Source organism: Pangasianodon hypophthalmus, chromosome 4 (genome assembly GCF_027358585.1).
Source record: "Pangasianodon hypophthalmus isolate fPanHyp1 chromosome 4, fPanHyp1.pri, whole genome shotgun sequence".
In the NCBI taxonomy this organism is placed as follows: domain Eukaryota; kingdom Metazoa; phylum Chordata; class Actinopteri; order Siluriformes; family Pangasiidae; genus Pangasianodon; species Pangasianodon hypophthalmus.
Window position 1 is genome coordinate 3,848,204 of NC_069713.1, and position 17,460 is coordinate 3,865,663.

At 40.9% G+C, this 17,460-nt stretch overlaps 1 protein-coding gene across 1 annotated transcript in view; it reads right to left on the bottom strand.

Annotated features, from left to right (window-relative positions):
* Positions 1-17,460, bottom strand: part of ptprn2 (protein tyrosine phosphatase receptor type N2) — a 235,150-nt gene that overhangs the window by 137,396 nt on the left and 80,294 nt on the right. The window contains exons 6-10 of the mRNA XM_053233318.1: positions 15,505-15,880; positions 14,940-15,179; positions 14,567-14,607; positions 12,442-12,875; positions 10,161-10,247 (exon numbers count right to left, since the gene is read on the bottom strand). Coding sequence (XP_053089293.1) covers positions 10,161-10,247; positions 12,442-12,875; positions 14,567-14,607; positions 14,940-15,179; positions 15,505-15,880 — 1,178 coding nt within the window. The remainder of the gene's footprint in view (positions 1-10,160; positions 10,248-12,441; positions 12,876-14,566; positions 14,608-14,939; positions 15,180-15,504; positions 15,881-17,460) is intronic.

A 17,460-nucleotide genomic window follows, 5' to 3' on the forward strand; every position in this document is an offset into this window, starting at 1 on the left:
TGAGAATTCAACACCACGGAGAGTAAAACTCTGCCTGATCTGTAGCTTTTCAACAACACACCTCCAGACATGCAGGCTGTCAGCGTTAGATCAGACAGTGAGAGGAAGGAAAGAGGGATGGCAGAGTCCCAAAAGAAATGACGCCCGGCGTGGAGAGTCTCCACGGCTCTGAAGGAGCAAAAAAAAATCAGCCTTGATCTGAGGACAAGATTCTGAGATTCCTTCTCCTTCACAGAGCAGAGACACGGGGAAGTTAGTGGAGGAGAGAAAGAGTCTGAGAGCAAGAGATGACAGGAGGAGAGAAGAGAGCAAGAGCGAGAGCGAGAACCAGACAGACCGAGAGAGAGAGGATGAAGGAATGCATCTCTTAAGAAAGAAAGAAAGAAAGAAAGAAAGAAATTGACAAGATGGAAAAATTATAGGAAACAAATGTTGGAAAGAAAGAAAACAATGGAATATTGAAATATGGAAAGAAAGAAAGAAAGAAAGAAAGAAAGAAAGAAAGAAAGAAAGAAAAGGGAAGATAGAAAAGGGAAGATAGGAAAAAGAGAGAAAACAAATGTTTGAAAAAAAAGAAAGAAAGAAAGAAAGAAAGAAAGAAAAGGGAAGATAGAAAAAAGAGAGAAAACAAATGTTTGAAAGAAAGAAAGAAAGAAAGAAAGAAAGAAAAGGGAAGAAAAAGAAAATGAAATGAAAAGAAAATGAAAAGATATTAAACAAGAAAGAAAGAAAAGAAAGCAAGAAAGAAAGAAACTGACAAGATGGAAAGATTATAGGAAACAAAATGTTGGAAAGAAAGAAAGAAAGAAAATTTAACGGCAGCACCGTACAAGTGGAGCAGTGTGGAAGTTAGTTGAAGAAAGTATAAAGAGAGCACTAAAGGACAGAAATCAAGAGCAAGGGAGAGGACCAGGGACAGACAGTGAGAGAGAGAGAGAGAGACAGAGAGAGAGAGAGAGAGAGAGACAGAGAGAGAGATGGAGAGAGAGAGAGAGAGAGAGAGAGCAAGAGAGAGAAATGGAGAGAAAGAGAGCGAGAGAGAGAGAGAGAGAGAGAGAGGAACAGGGAATGGATCTGTCAGCAGAGAAAATCCCATTCACACGTCTGCGGGAGGTGAGAGGTGAAACCTGTCAGCCTTGTGACTCACACGCTGGAACACTTCTTTATAAAGTCTCCACTTCAACTTTCTCTCGGAGGGAAAGGTAACCTGACCCCGCCCACGTCCCCGCCCACTTCCCCGCCCCCTCTCCTCACAGGAAACACAATGCTGGAGAGATCCTGAGGTTCATAAGTAATAAAACTCAGCCCACACATTCGTCTCATTCCTGCAGAGACACAAATGAAACTCACTCACCTTTATGTCCACGACGCTCAGGTTTCCACTGCTGTGTCCCAACACACACACACAGTACCACCAGCTAGCGTTTTTAGCTTGTCCTAGCTTCCACTGATGCTAACGCTAACTCCTACTGCTCTTTCATAATCTCCACTCACCTCTTAATACCTTCAGCCTACACTGGTCCAGTGCTAGTCTCTGTTAGCTTAGCTGTGTCTTAGCTTAAACTGGCACTGTCCTAGCCTCTACTAGCATGTCTTAGCTGACCAATAATAGCCTTCACTGGTCATATGCTAATTAACATCCACTTTTCTGCCATATCATTAACTATATCAATGCTAATTTCAATTGGTCCTAAGCTAGTTTCTATGTACTAGCTCTATGCTAGACTTCATAACCTCAGAGGTATGTATATTATTCTAACCCTGTGTTAACCTGGCCCTAAACTTTAGCCTTTACTAATTAGTCCTATATTAGCATAACTTGGTCCGTTGATGAGTTTCTGTTGCTCCTATTTTAATATCCTCTGGCTTTATGCTAGCCTGTCTAGCCTTTTCTGGCCTGTCTTAGCCATTTCACATGACATGTGCTAGTCTTTACAGATCCTGTCCTAGCTTTAACTGGCCCTGCTAGCATGGCCCTAAACTTCAGTGGTCTGATTTAGCCTTCACTGACTGCTCTCTTTTAACCTAGCTTTCACATTTCCTTAACCTTCACTGTCCTGCTATAGCATTCACTGACTAGCCTTGACTAGCCTTATATTAGCTGGTAATTTTATAGTCTTTGTTGTACCTATTTTAATATACTGCTCTGTACTAGCCTTCACTTACCCTGTCTTAGCTTCTCCTGGCTTTTTGCTAGCAATTACGATGCTATCTCAGCATTTACCGAGTAGTACTGGCCTCAGCTGCCCTTGGTTGGTATAGGGATAGTCTTTGCCTGGCCTGTATTAGCCTAAACTGGTATGTCGAAGCTTTATTACCACTGATTTTTGTCTCCTGATTTTATGCTAAGATTTTATAGCATGTTTTAGTCTTTATTAGTCTGTACTAACACTTACTCATCCCTGTATTAGCTTCTACTGGCTCTTGGCTAGCAATTACTATCTTGTTTTACCTCCTACTGATGTGTGCTCTGCTTGTTTTAGAAACTGGTCTGGCCTTTGATTCTACTGACCAACGCCAACCTTGACTGCTGTTATATTGCTATCTTTTGGCTTTATCCTTCACTGGTTTGCTGTACATTTCACTGACTAGTCTTTGCTAGCCCTATATTAGCCTAAACTGGTGCTAGGATAGCCATGCCTAAGCCACTATAGAATAGTCCTGTGCTAACCTCCAGTGATCGTCTGTAGTTTTTACTGATTTTATGCTAACAGCCACTGTTCCTGTGCTAGCTGCGCACTAACCCTGGGCCAGCCTTCCTAATGTCAATTTGCCCTATGCTAGGGAGCTTAAATTGGCTCAGTCTTAGCTAATACTTTCACTGACCTTTTGCTAACTTCCTGTTTTAGCCTAAACTAACCCCAACCCTTCTGCTAGTCTAGCATACCTCTGTGCTAGCATGGCCTAGACCTGCTCTCTATTCATGGCAGTGTATCAGAATTATAAAACGCTTGCCTTGGAAGCACATGAATACAGCGCTCTCCCGCTCACGCTGCCATCCTCAGAGATAACCTACTGAACCTGTGAAATGTCACATCCCTGGCTTCATACGGCGTGATAATGCAGAGCGAGAACAAAACGCTGTGTGTGTAGGGGGAGAGAGATGGAAAGTGTTCTTGTTATACATGCTTTGTTATTATTAGTAGCATTATTAGCATTGCTCTTATAGATGTTATCACCTTGTAATTGCTTTGGCAATATTGCAGAGCAACAGAGGATGTTGGTGGAAAGTGTTTGCTCCTGTGTGTATAAAAGTGTGTGGGAGATGCTGAAACAGTCGTCTGTGTGTGTGTGTGTGTGTGTGTGTGTGTGTGTGTGTGTGTGTGTGTGTGTTTGAGTGGGTACATCACTCCCCCAGCTGGTTGGACGATGCATGAACTCCTACGTCATGCCTGGAGTTTCTCTTTCATAACTTCAAACTAGTGTAAAGACACCACCTTTTTTGTGTGTTATAAATATCTCACAATGACACATTACCTATATGAACAGAATTTTGGCAATCTAGCTATCATTTTTTGACAAAACACTTGTTTCAATGCCATATTAGGTGCACTCATGAAAATCTTTTCAGGTTTTACTTAGTTTCAAAGATGCTGAAACCCTGGTTCATGCTTTCAAAACCTCACACTTAGATTACTGTAATTCCTTCTTCTTTGGCGTTTCTGTTTAAAACCTCCTGTATAACCCTACTGATTATCACATGTTTACATAAAGTATAAACTTTAGCTTCCTTTAGTACTAGAATCTGAACTTAATATATAAGGACATATAAATATTTTCTTCTTTATTTTTTTCACTTGGTAACTAATGGGGAAAATACTGTCATGACAGACTCATGCTGATTAGAGGGTACAGTACAAATCACAGCCAGTCATTTGTAAGTGGGAAACTGTATTTGCATGATTGGTGAGAGTTGAAGGAGGTGTGTTTTCGAAGATATAAGAGAGTGAAAATGGTGGACAAACCAGAAGTGCCTTCACGTGAATGGTAGATGCATAGAAGTTACAAGTTATAAGCATAGACTGCCTTTAAGGAACTGTGTGAGGCAGTTATTTGTTTAATTTTATGAGGCTCACCAAAGCCACCAGGCAGTTAGCTACTTTTGGACTAAATAGACAGGACAAAGCCTCGTTGGTTAGCTTGCTGAAGGTAAGGCTAGGGGAAAGGATGAGCAAGCCTGGCTAGCTAGAGGACACAGAGCTCGCCAACTGCGAAGCATCATTGACAGAAGGTTGCCGTGCAACTTTCATGAGTCGTTGCTCCATACTTGACCACAACATATGGGGTCTGTGAGTAACTGTTCTATTGAGACCTAGCAAATGTACACCAATGCAGCTACCAGTAGCTAACAAGCTTTCTTTTTTTCTTAAAGATCTAAGGACTATTCCAGTTTATGTGAAATAGGGAGTGGGTGCTAACTTCACTTAGCCAAACATTCAGCACACTTTACCCATGTACTCCAACAGTTACACAGGCTACTTCTCTCACAGAGAATTAAATTCTTGCCTTTCTTATCGCTCTGAGTTCCTGTGCCCTATACCCCTGCTCTGACTCTCAGGTCCACTAGTACTGGTCTACTGGTGGTGCCTAAGACCACAATGACATCAGTCTTTTAGCGCTCTCACCTCCAAACATTGTAATGCCATCCCCCAGAACCAAACACTGTAATGCCATCCCCCAAAACCAAACATTGTAATGCCATCCTCCAGAACCAAACTTTGTAATGCCATCCCCCAGAATCAAACTTTAGGGCCTTTCGCATCGCTTTAGTTCGAGAACTAAATTTACAGTACTAAAGTACTGGGCGATTTTGCGTGAACTATTTCCCAGTACCATTTAAAGGGTTGCATTCGCACTGACAGTGGGCACTAGGAAGTGACATAAGTCGGTCGACAGCGACGTCATTTGTGCACGGCGTTCAACAATGGAAACAAAGAAGAACAACGTAAACAACTGGAGGATGGAGGACGCTGTGATCGGAGCTATGTTTTTGTTGTGTCTTGCGGGTTTCACAATAATGGACATGGAATGTATGTTTACATGGCATTTTAAATCATGGTGGATGAGGGCGTTTTCCTATGCATTTGGCCAATCAACATCTACTTACATCACAGATAGGACCCGTTGTGCTGGTTAGACCCTGCTCTGCAGTAGGAGCTAATCTGGTTCTCAAAAAAGGCAGTCCGGTACTAAAATTGCACCCAGTTCCGGAGATGTGAAAAAGCCAAAAAGTGGGTAGTTCCACAATTAGTTCAGGTACTATGAAAAGATTCCCACGCTGCGAAAGGCCCTATTGTAACGCCATCCCTCAGACCCAAACATTGTAATGCCATCCCCCAGAACCAAATATTGTAACGCCATCCCCCAGAGCCTTCATGGCCTACACTTCCTTCTCTTTCCCATTTTAACAGAAAACTGTTTCTCCCAAAAATTTTCCCTTTCTTCTTCCTTCTAGTCTTGTTACCTACCAGCATACAATCAAAGCATGTTGGAACAACAGGTCAGTGAAGGCTCCAGCAGACCAGAGCAAATGGTCATTAGTATAGGAACAGTAAAAGGATATCACAAAAAGCCCACATTTTCACAAAAAGCCCACTTGTTTCTCCTTAACAAACCCAATGCCTTCCAATATAAAAATAGCTCACCTGGAACTTTATCACCCCCTCAACCTATCACCTCTTCAATCAAACTTAACACCTCCTACCTTCAAATCTGCCACCTCACACCTAGCATCCCTGCCACATTAACCCACTATTCTAATTGGCTATGAAGCCTCACAGATATCTTGAAGAAGTGCTTGGCCCCTGGACTACTTCACTCCTCCTCTACTACTGTTCTTAGTCCTAAAAATGGACAAAACAACAGTCCTAGTTCTAATAAAATCTTAGAAGGCCTTACCCTCTCCCTTCTTAATCCTTCCCTGATTTAATTCTGACGTTCTACTTTTGTGTCTGTCTGCCTGGCAATAGGTCAAGAACGACAGTGCAGATCTCGGAGGGGAGCCTGAGGCAGCGGGGATGTAATTGCAGATTCTTTTTATGTAGGCCTCTCTAAAGAATGCTGTCAGAGCAGGCAGCTTGATCAAAAGCAAAGGCAGCCATGGTAATGAGAGACAAATCCATAATCATTACCTGAAAGCCCGGCTGAGGTCAAAGCCATAAAATAACCAGAATTCCGGCAAACAGAGAAACAAGGTATGCAGGAATCTAGGAAATGAGTAAATTAGGAATGAGGAATGTACAAATACTGGAAACTGCTTAGATATGCTGTAATGTGAAAGTCTTTGCAAAGGCACAAGACAAACACAGGAATGTATAAAACAAAGAATAATAGGCTATTTAATAGGTACAGGTGCAGGTTTAGGACCAGATAAATGGAAGATGTCAGAAAAGTCCATCAGCTTTGCAACCAAAGTGCATATATACTTACATAAATGTATTAGAATTTAAAAAAATGAAGCAGAATCAAATCTAAGAGGTGAAAAAGGATTTTTTTCTATTATCATCAATATATGTGTTCCTCAAAGCTGTATGCTCGGCCCTCTGTAATAATTCATTTAAGCCAACAACTACGCCTCCGAGGATTCTTTGGGTAAAAAAAAAATCCCATGATCCATGTAGCCACAACTTTCATCGTACGTCTACATATATTCCGCTGTGAAGCAGGTCACTTCAGGAATGTAGTGTTTCCATCTTTATTTGCACAAAGACTACATTTTACTCCACTAAAAAATAAAAATCAACATTCCACAAATGTCACAAGAGAAATTGATGGAGAAATTTGAGCCTGGTTGAGTCCTTTATACCTAAGAACATAAACACACACAGCCTATGTGAAGATCTATTATCCTACAACAGCACTGGTTTAGCTCAAACCAGCACTGTTGAAGCCTCTACTGACCTCTGATAACCTTTACTTACTGTGCTAACACTCTTTGGCATTGTGTCATCCTACGCCCTCCCTGCATTAGCTTCCATTGACCTTCACTGGCCTTCACTGTCTTATGCTAACATCCTCTGGCCTTAAGGCTGTTCTGACCTGTGATATCTTTTACTGTGAAGTGAACACATACGGAGATCCTCTGATACAAGGCTAAACTGTAGCATGTTGTCATGGTTGCTGAGGTAATCAGATGATACAGAAACATGTACAAATATAGTTTCTAGTTTCTGAATGTGTTGCTCTACTTTCCAGTTGTCTCTGATCATCTTAGTGTTGATGTATCTAATGAGGTTAAGACGAAAGCCTAGCTTTGGCTACATAATATTAGCTAAAACTTTCTAGAGGCAATTTCAAGTACCAGGTCCATCTGTGATCATGTTTTAGGGCCTGACAAAAAGATACAGGAGGATATATTCTAATATATAGATTATACCGTATATTACTCCATAGATAAATCATTGGAATTAACCCCTTTGGCTCTAATGGGCACGCCATTTTGTTTTGTTTTTTAAGGTCTTTAGATTTTTCTATAGTTCCAGGGGTCACTCTTTGGTCAATAACTTTTTGGTAAATGCTAATACTCTGTGTGTAAGCTAGTATATAATATACAGTAGTTATAGTGAGTGATGGCTAATCTAGATAGTGAAAGCTAACTGTCGGAGTGAAAGCTGACCTAGTGAAAGAATGCTAGCCTTGTGAGGAAAAGTTAAAGCGCTGAGTGAAAGGTAACTAGCGAAAGCTAACCTAGCAAGAAACAGCTAAATTAGCATGCAAATGCAAACCCCACTAGCAAAAGCTAACCTGTAGGCATGTTTTAGGGACAAATGCTAGAATATACAGTTATCAGTTTTGGATCTAAATTATAGTGATGTCAGGTTTAGGTTTTTAGACAGCTCAAGAGGTCACACTGTTGCTCCCAAATATGGATTCCTGAAAGGTTTTGAAGGTTTGGTATAATTTCTTTGTTGATCACCTTAAATATGAGTCATCTGGGAAGTCAGATTTTTTGACATTAGAGCTGTTTTTGTCTGCCATATTTGTTAGTGATATAAATTGTGATGATATAGGTACTTTATTTAAATACATTTTGGCTCTGGGAAGTCAGCCAAAGTGTCTATTTACTGGCTAATAGAAGCCAAATATATACATGATATGAAAACTCAGTCAGGTTGGTTCTATGATTACATTTTCTGTTTGGAACTACCCTATAAATATTGAGTATAAGTATTATCGGGTTATACAGTAAAAGACGTTAATGCTTAACTGCTCAGCTCTGTGCTTGACTTGTAAGCCATGCTGGATCAAATGTAATGAACAACACAGAGGTATTATGCGTGCTTTGCCATGCGATAATGTCCCAAGGATTTCTATTCAATATGATCTACAAGCTATGACACGATCTCATAAACCTATAGCAATTCTGACGCAGGCGAGTTCAAGTCGTAACAGACGTAAGAACACTAAGCATGGACTTCACTCCAAACCTTTGTGAGCTATCCTCGTTGATTTCTGCAGCTGTCTGAGCTATCTCAGCACATGAAGAGGGTTCATGAGGAACACAGTGATATAAACTCTGGAAAAGAGTGCATTGAGTGAAAAATGAGTCATCCTAAACTATCAGAGCTCAAGGATAGTCCTACGTTCATGAACACAGAGCATAAACGCACATTATTCTCCCACTTGAGTCATTAAAAAGCACGAGTTTGAGATGGAATGTCATAGAAAGAGAAGAGGGAGGATAAATTCACACCAGTGTGTAGTTAATGTTGTGTAACATTAATATTCACATAACCGCTTTAAAATGATTTTTCATTTGCCCTGGAAGGTAGAATAAAGACAAATCACACACACGTCACATGTGATTATATCAATACTATGTGACCACGTGAAAAAAAATACATGCACTACATCTAAAAGTGTGTAAAACATGATATATCAAGTATCTAAAAACCACACGATTTCCTACACGATTGACATGATTTTCTTTACACATGATTCATTTATTTTCACAGGATTTAGTTGATCATTATTTCTTTATAGTTTAACAAGAGTTTTTGTACACATGAGATTGTTCATTTATTGTCATGTGTTTGCTTGAATTCACATTTGTCCTTTCAGATAGATAGATAGATAGATAGATAGAGACAGAGAGAGAGGCAGACAGAGAGAAAGAGAGAAATAGACAGACAGACAGAGAGATAGAGACAGATAGACAGACAGACAGACACATAGATAGATAGATAGATAGGTAGATAGATAGATAGATAGATAGAGGCAGACAGAGAGAAAGAGAGAAATAGACAGACAGACACATAGATAGATAGATAGATAGATAGAGACAGAGAGAGAGGCAGACAGGCAGACAGAGAGAAAGAGAGAAATAGACAGACAGAGATAGACAGAGAGAGAGATAGATAGATAGATAGATAGATAGAGCAGACAGAGAGAAAGAGAGAAATAGACAGGCACATAGATAGACAGATAGATAGAGAGAGAGAGAGAAAGACAGAGATAAATAAACATATAGGTTGATAGATAAATAGATAGATAGTAAGTAAGAGATTAATGCAGATGTTTCCAGCGTACACGCCCCACAGTATTTTTGGTTTATTTTTGTTTTTTTGGTTTTTTTGTTTAATGCTGTGCAGTGTGAAACTAAATCACCCTAAATCACAAACGAACCAAAAGAATCAATTTTGCTCTGATTTGCAGTCAGTAAACAGATGAACAGGTGTGCAAGCAGACTCAGAAGAAGACCAGATATAAATGTGTATGTAATGAGGGTTTGATTATAAGAAATCTGTAGTGAAATGAGGCCTTTGGATTTTAATGTCACTTTCCTGTCTAAAAAAAAAAAAAAGTACAGAGCTTTAAACGCACAACACACTCATTATGAAACGCTCGCTAATCAAGCCACAGCTTTCCACCAAGGGGGAGGCTTAAAAAAAATAACACACACCTACGCACTTTCTATTTTATATCAAACACACTCTCTCGTTCTCTCTGTCTCTCTCTCTCTCACACACACAGTCAATATTCCTATAGGTCAAACGCAGTTACACAGTGCAACTTTTAAAATGAACAATCAGTCCAAACAGAAATGTGATTTTCACCCACATACACACTGACTCACACTGCAAAACTCACACACACACACACACACAGGGGGCCAATATCTCCTCTTATCAACATATTTGTGTGTGTGTGTGTGTTCTTACGAGAGCTGGAGGAAGTCGGTCACACGTAGGTTAGCTCTTTTAGCCAAGGTTTCCATCAGGTTAAGACCTTGATCAGTTGAAAGAGAGCTAGACAGGTGGAGAGAGAGAGAGAGAAAGAGAGAGAGAGACAAACAGACAGACAGGCAGAAAAGATTTTAAAATACAAAGTGAAAATTTTATAATAATAACACACAAAAATACTACTGAAGGCTACATGATGCATAAACATCTAAACTAGGAGATAAAGTATGAAAAGATGAAGAGAATGGGAAAAAGAGATGAGGAGATGAAAGGAATGGAAAAATAACGAATGGATGAGGAGAGTAGATAGAGGGAGCAGACGGAGGTGTGGAGAAACATGACGGAAGGATCAAATGAAGAATTAGAAGAAGCAGGAAAAGGGATGGAGGGGGTGGATGGAAAAAGCAGAAAGAGTAAAGGAAAGATGAAGGAAGTAGATTAAAGTGATTGATTGAGGAGAGGGATAGACGGATGGATGGAGGGATGGAGAAGCAAGGTGGGGGAGCGAATGGATGAAAGGGTGAGAAATAAAGGGGGAGTAGATGGAGGAATGAAGGAAGCAGATGGGGTAATGAGGAGATGAAGAGACTGGATCAAATAAGCGAATGGCTGAGGAGTCGAGGCAGCAGATGGAGGTGTGGAGAAATGAGGTGGTGGGAACAAATGGAAGAAGCAGATAAAAGGAGCAGATGGAAGACTGAAGGCAATGATGAAAGTGGATGGAAGTGATGGAGAAATCATTGAAGGAATGAAGGGATGGAAGAAGTGAGTGTGGTAGTGGATGGAGGGAGAGGATGGTGAGACCAGAGTAAAGGGGGATGATGGAGGACTGAAGGAAGAGCATCAGTGGATGGGGGATGAAAGGAATGGATTAAATCAGTGAATAGACAAGGATAGAGGGAGTGGATGAGGAAGTGGATGGAGGTATGGAGAAACAAGATGGAGGGAGAAAATGGAAAAATAGAGGAAGCAGATGGATGGAAGGAGCAGAAAGTGGGATTGAGAAAGCAGGTGGAGAGATGGAAAGATGAAGGAAGTGGATAAAATAAGGAAGTGGATGGGTAGAGTGGATAGAAAGATGAGGCAGTGGATTGAGGAATAGAAGAGGCAGATGGAAGAAGCTGATGAAAGGAGAACATATAAAGGAAATGGAAAAGAAGGTGCAGGAATGAAATAAATGTCATGGTGGAGGGAGCAGATGGAGTAATAGAGGAAGTGGATGCAGGATACAGATGGAGGAGGATGTTGACAGCATATGGATGGAGGAAGCAAACGGGTGGATGAAGAAAAAGGGTGGATTCGGGAGAAAATGGATAGTGACAGATACAGGGATGGAGAGAGTGGGTGACACAGGAAGCAAGCAGAGGAAGAAGATGAATGGCAGCAGATAGATGGATGGAGAAAGTTGATGGTGGAAGCAAATGAAGAAGTGGAGGAAGAGGAGGATGACAGCAGAAGGAGAGATGAAGGAAGCAGATGAAGGGATGGAGGAAAAGGTTGCAGGAAAGAAATGGAGGAAAATGGTGTTGACAGCAGATGGAGTGAGTGAATGGAGGAAAGGTTGAGAACGGGTGGAGGGATGGAGGGAGATGTTGGAGCAATGGAGGGAGAGGATGGAGGAATAGAGTAGGGGGATGGGGTGAAGATGGAGAGATGGAGGGATAGAGTGGAGGGATGCAGGGAGAGGGTGGAGAGATGGAGGGATACAGTAAAGTGATGGGGGGAGAGGATGGAAGAAGGGGCTCAGGTGCCTTCAGCGCTTTGATAAATCACTCGCATTTTCCTACAACAAGGCAAACAATAAGGCGCAAATGGGATTCCTGTAAAGTGTGATTCTCTATCACACACACAAACACACACACACAGACACACACACACACACACACACACACACAGGAATCAATACGCACATTTACGCTTATATATGTGTACAATTACATTCAGATAAACACATGTATAGACACACACACACACACACACACGCAAGGTGAGAATGAAAATCTTACAAGGCTATTTCCTTGCAAATGTGTGTGTGTGTGTGTGTGAGCCAGAGAAAGCTTTGTATTTAGCTCTTTATGGGGAGAGAACTGTTACAGTGGCATTGTGCGAGTGTGTGAGACGACAAGTTGAAGGTGCGGCAGCTATACACAGTCGTTACTGAAAATGAATCAACTCCTTCTGACCAATCAGAATCCAGAACTTCGATTGATCAGTTGTTCCCTAGTTAGGGTTCTGCGCTAGTGATCAGGTGGTTACTCACTCCTGTGTGATGATGTAACCGAAGTATCCATCGTCCCGAGGGGTGGAGTACGCCGCCACATCCACCCTGAACTTCTTCTCCACATGTCCACCTTTCTTCTCCACATCCTCTTCCTCTGCAATGTTCTGCTTCCGCTGAGCATCTGCATCCACAGCTTCTTCACCATGGAGCCACTGCTCCACCTCAGCATCTCCTGCGGGCTGCAGATCCACCGTGTCTGGCTCCATCTTCTTTTTTGTTAAGTCCACGTTGGTCTGAGTGGTTCGACTCTGAACAATCTCCACTCCAGCTGATTTCAGATCTGCAGGAGTTTGTGGAAGATTGAAGGAGCTTCGGAGGGACGTTTCTTCCTGGGGATGATCTGGATGATCTGCAGCCTCAGGGCCTGAGTTCCTGTCCAGGAAGTCCAGGAGCTGATTGATAAAAACTTTGTCCTGCAAAAAAAAAGTGCATACTGCTGGTTAGAGATTGTTAAGAAGGTTAAAGAGGAACCCATCACTCGAATAAATATTGAAAAAACCTCAGCATACACTCCAGCAAGGCCAGTAAATATTATACTGATCACAATATACTGTGATACTCGACACATATAAAGTAGTTATCACGGACACTCCAAAATATCATCACTCCTCATGTGTGTCATTTCAGAGGAGGCTGCCTAGATAGGGTGCCTTCACATATGTAGCGCTGAGTGTATTTGACAGAAACTTGGTGAACTCTAGTGAGAAAGTCACTTGACTCTGAATTGTTTTGACTGCAGGAAGTGAGTCAGACATGCCACGTGTCGATTTTTGTAGACGTTAGCTGCTAAAGTGAGCCGAAGCACAGACCGAGGAATACATAAAAAGAGAAAATAAACACTGGATGTGACCCACAAAATGTTTAATGGTTTCTACTTTCTCTCCCCTGTCAATCACAGTGACATTAGCCAATCGTGGGTGTCTGTGAGATCATGTATGCGGAAGCAGGTGGACAGCGCTTCGCTTCTGTCACTCAGCATGAGCAGCAGTTTGAAAAGATGTGGTTGGCTGGCTTTATGGGTCTCAGAGGAAGCACGTGTTCGCCTATACCCTCCCTGGTTGGTAGCTGTCGTGTGATAGGGCAGAGCTGGCTGGAGGGCGGGAATTGGCTGAGTTAGAGCAGGAAATTGGGAAATAGGGTCTAGCTTTGCTTTGAGCCGTAGAAGTTAGCCAGAAGCTATAGGATCATTGAAGTCATGTCCTTTTCAGCTTTACACAGCATGATTTTGGACCAGATTTAGTGTTCACACTTAGTAAAGGAGCTCTTTGATCATGAGTCATGAGTTGACATCGGTGGTCTTAGCACACATAATGATTTAGTACCACTGGGACCAAAGCCAGCTGATGAGAAAGTCCTGTTAGTTCTCATCTTTGAGTGTAAGTGCTGATATGACGCTCATCTGAAATCCATCAACCGGAGAACTGCACAGGATGACGTGAAACTTACGGGACAGCTACGAAGACGGTAGTGGTGATGGAGAAACGTAAACAAAACATGCTAGTGGACTTATTAAAGAGCTTCTCAAGCTCACGTTGAAAGATCTTTGTGTTTGTGCGAGATCAATGACTTAAGCAGAACATAGTCATTTTCGTTAATCACAGGTCTATCGTTAGAGAATCTTCATGGTATAATCTGACATGGAGAACACACGCTACCACAGAATCTGGTTTCATGGGGATCTTGTACAGTATGATGAGTAATAATCTTAAAAGACCTAAAAAAACAGCTTCATCTTATGTCTTTAAGGCAAGCTTTGGAAATTTGGGCGATCGGAATCTTCCCTGTTTTTCCGTATGACTCCCTGATAATACTGTATATCGTGATAAATGGTCTGGTAATTATCGTGATCTGAAACTTTAATATTGGCACACGCCTACGGCCTGCTCATTGAGTCAGTCCCATTTTCTCCCAAGACAAATTAATGTTCAGTATCAAAGCAATCATCATCCATCACAGCATCTAATTTATAAAGTTTTGAACAGAAATCCATTTAATGGTAAAAATGTGTATCAATCATTCTCTTGTGGTGCCAGAAACGGAGTTCTTTGTCAAAGAAAAGCCAGGACATGTTTGCATGCCGAGAAACCGTGCTGTAGTCGTTTACCTTTCCCTCCGACTCTGGCCTGCTTTCTTTTGTTTGTCCATCTGCAAATGATAAACACCAAATATTACAAATATTATTTTTGAAAAAAACTTGGCACAGTTAAATTGTTTAATAATACAAACACCTTTTCTGTTAAATATTTGTGTCTGAGATATCAATAATTTAAATGTAATGATTAGAAGGATAAATTGTAATACAGACTAAAATTCTTCCTAATTATTTGCACTTAACTGAAATGATTAATAAAAATGAAATCATTGAAATAAAATGAACAGCAATTTTATTGACATATCATAACATACCACATTTTCCAAATACCTTTCTACTGCAGTTAGAAGCACAAAATATGAAATGTACATGTTTGATCTTCTACCTTTAGGCATGAACTCCTCTCCAGACATTTTCCCAAGCTGTCCCCTTGCACCAGACTTGCTCTTCATCTCACCCTCATCATCAACCATGACCTCACGACCTTTGACCCCTTCCCCATCATCCACCACCTGCAGGGCTTGAGTGATGACCTCAGAGAGCTGGTCAAGGTCGCCCGGGGTCAGGGTGTCCATGTTAATGCTCTGCTGTCCGAGCTGCTTCACCACGCCTTGGATGAACTTCTCTGGAAAAGGAGGGAGGAAAAAGAAGGAAATTAAATAATAAAATAGAAGAAGTCCGAGTGTAACATGTAGTTTTTGAGTGAAGAGCTAATCATAGCCAGCTGGCAAGTTTTTTTTTATTATTTGTGAGTGTTATTAGACATTATTTTGTATCAGGAGCAGAAAAAGAGAAAAATAGAATGAAAAATGTGACACCAGCCCCAGAAATGTTTACCCTCTCAAAGTTACTGAGGGTGCCAGAAGACCATTCTGGATCATTCCAGTTCACTCTAACCCCTGCTCATAACCCGATAAGTAACATCATGGAGGCTAAAGAATAATTCTTACCATCCACTGAGCTGAGGGAGTCTTGAGGTGGTGGCCGGTTTGCTCCTGACCTAAACAACAGTTTGTCGATTCTGGGTCGAGGAGGTTGCCTTGAAACACCAGGAACTTTCCCTGCTTTGGCAGGAGAGCTGTGCTGGACACTGAAGTACTGGACTCCTCCAGGTCGTTCTTTCGGGTCTGACAGGTACTGCTGCAGCTCGGAGAGGAGGCCGGTTCGGTCCAGGAGAGCAGTTTGGTCCACTGGTTTGAATCCAGTCCAGTGGGAGTTTTTAGGGCCTGGACGAGGCTGGAGTAGGGAGGTGGATGGTGGTGGATGTGGCCTTTCTTTAGGCTCCATGATCAAATCCATGAGATCAGACATTCCTTTACTTTTGTACTGAAAAAAAAAATCAAACAACAGATTTATAAAGTGTAGAGAAAGAGAGACGACTTGAGAGTTTGGCTAATTTTGTCATGAAATTGATGATTTCATGTTTATGTAATCAATAAAAAAGAAAGAATTAAAAACCTTTTCTTTTGATGTTTAGAAACACACAACCAATGAACAAATCTTTGTGAAAAGATTACTGAACATGAGAGTATATAAGAACAAACTATTCAAGGGATGAACTCGGAAAAGGTGCACGCATTAGGTAACAGGTGTATGACAAGACAGAGTGGAAACAAAACTCCAATGCATGCACATGGAAATGTAAATAAAAAGTACATGGACAGAACTCCAGGGAAACGTGTGGGAATTTGTGACAGATGATATAAAGAGATTGATATAAAGATTGTTATTAGTTAATTGAACTCACTGCATTTCGGGTTGATTCATATTTAGCATGACTATTATGTGATCACGTATCTCAAAATGGCATTCAGGGAATGAAGAATAACCGAGGAATTTATAGGTTTTTGTTTGTTTGTTTGTTTTGTTTTGTTACAGTGATGGATCACAGCCTACCATGATCAAAATGATTATATTTATTATTTAATGCTTATAGTTATTAGCCTGGATGGGTCTAATCCAAACCTCAATAACCAAAAACAAAAAAACAAAGAAGTAAGAAAGTCTATACATGAGATAATCCATCATAATTGTACGGTCATGTAATCATTATAGTAAGTACAATGACTTAAAACCCTTTCTGTTTTGATTCAAAGCACAAGCTGCCCACATATTTAATGCGTTGAATCGCAAAAACAACACAGCAGCAAGCTATAAATCAACCAGTTTCATGGTCACATACAGAGGAAACACATTACCCATGTTCCATTAAGCCATGGAGGTCATTATACCAGGAAGCCTCTTTTTGTCAGTAAAAGGTGCCATTTTGGCTATTGTACAAATGCTAATCTGTTAGTAGATGATAAGGAAGGCAGAGGACGATTCCGAGACACTTAAAAAAAAATTGATAAGATTTGCTGTGATCCCAGATATAGAGCTCTTATGTGTATGTGCAGTTAGTGGCCTAATGTTCTGAGAAATCTATAAAGGATTAAATATCAATCAGGACCAAACAATATTAAAATGATTTTTTTTTTCTGATCTGTGGATTGTTTTTGATCTGCTAGGTAACAATTTAGGATGTCAGATACTCCTGGAGGAGCAAAACCGAGCCTTGAGACGCTTCTGTGTGTAATTATATCTCAGCTAGAACTCCGATTAAAGGAAATGAGAAGCGTCAAATAATTGTTCAAAATTATGAACGATGAACCTGAGTGTGTGTCTGTTCATAAAGTAATGTAATCTAATCCAAAAACTATGCCATAGTTTCAGGTTTACGCTTTGCGGTTTCTCTGTAACAGGACAAGCTGTGTTTTTTTTGTCTTATTAACTTCAAGAGAGAGAAAAAAAGAGAGGCTGGTGAGGGAACGACTGTTTATAGCTGCTATAACGTAAGTGAGAACAGGAACTAGCATCTCGCAGAACATTAAATGTAGCTATAAACTGATATAAGTATGGCGTGTTTT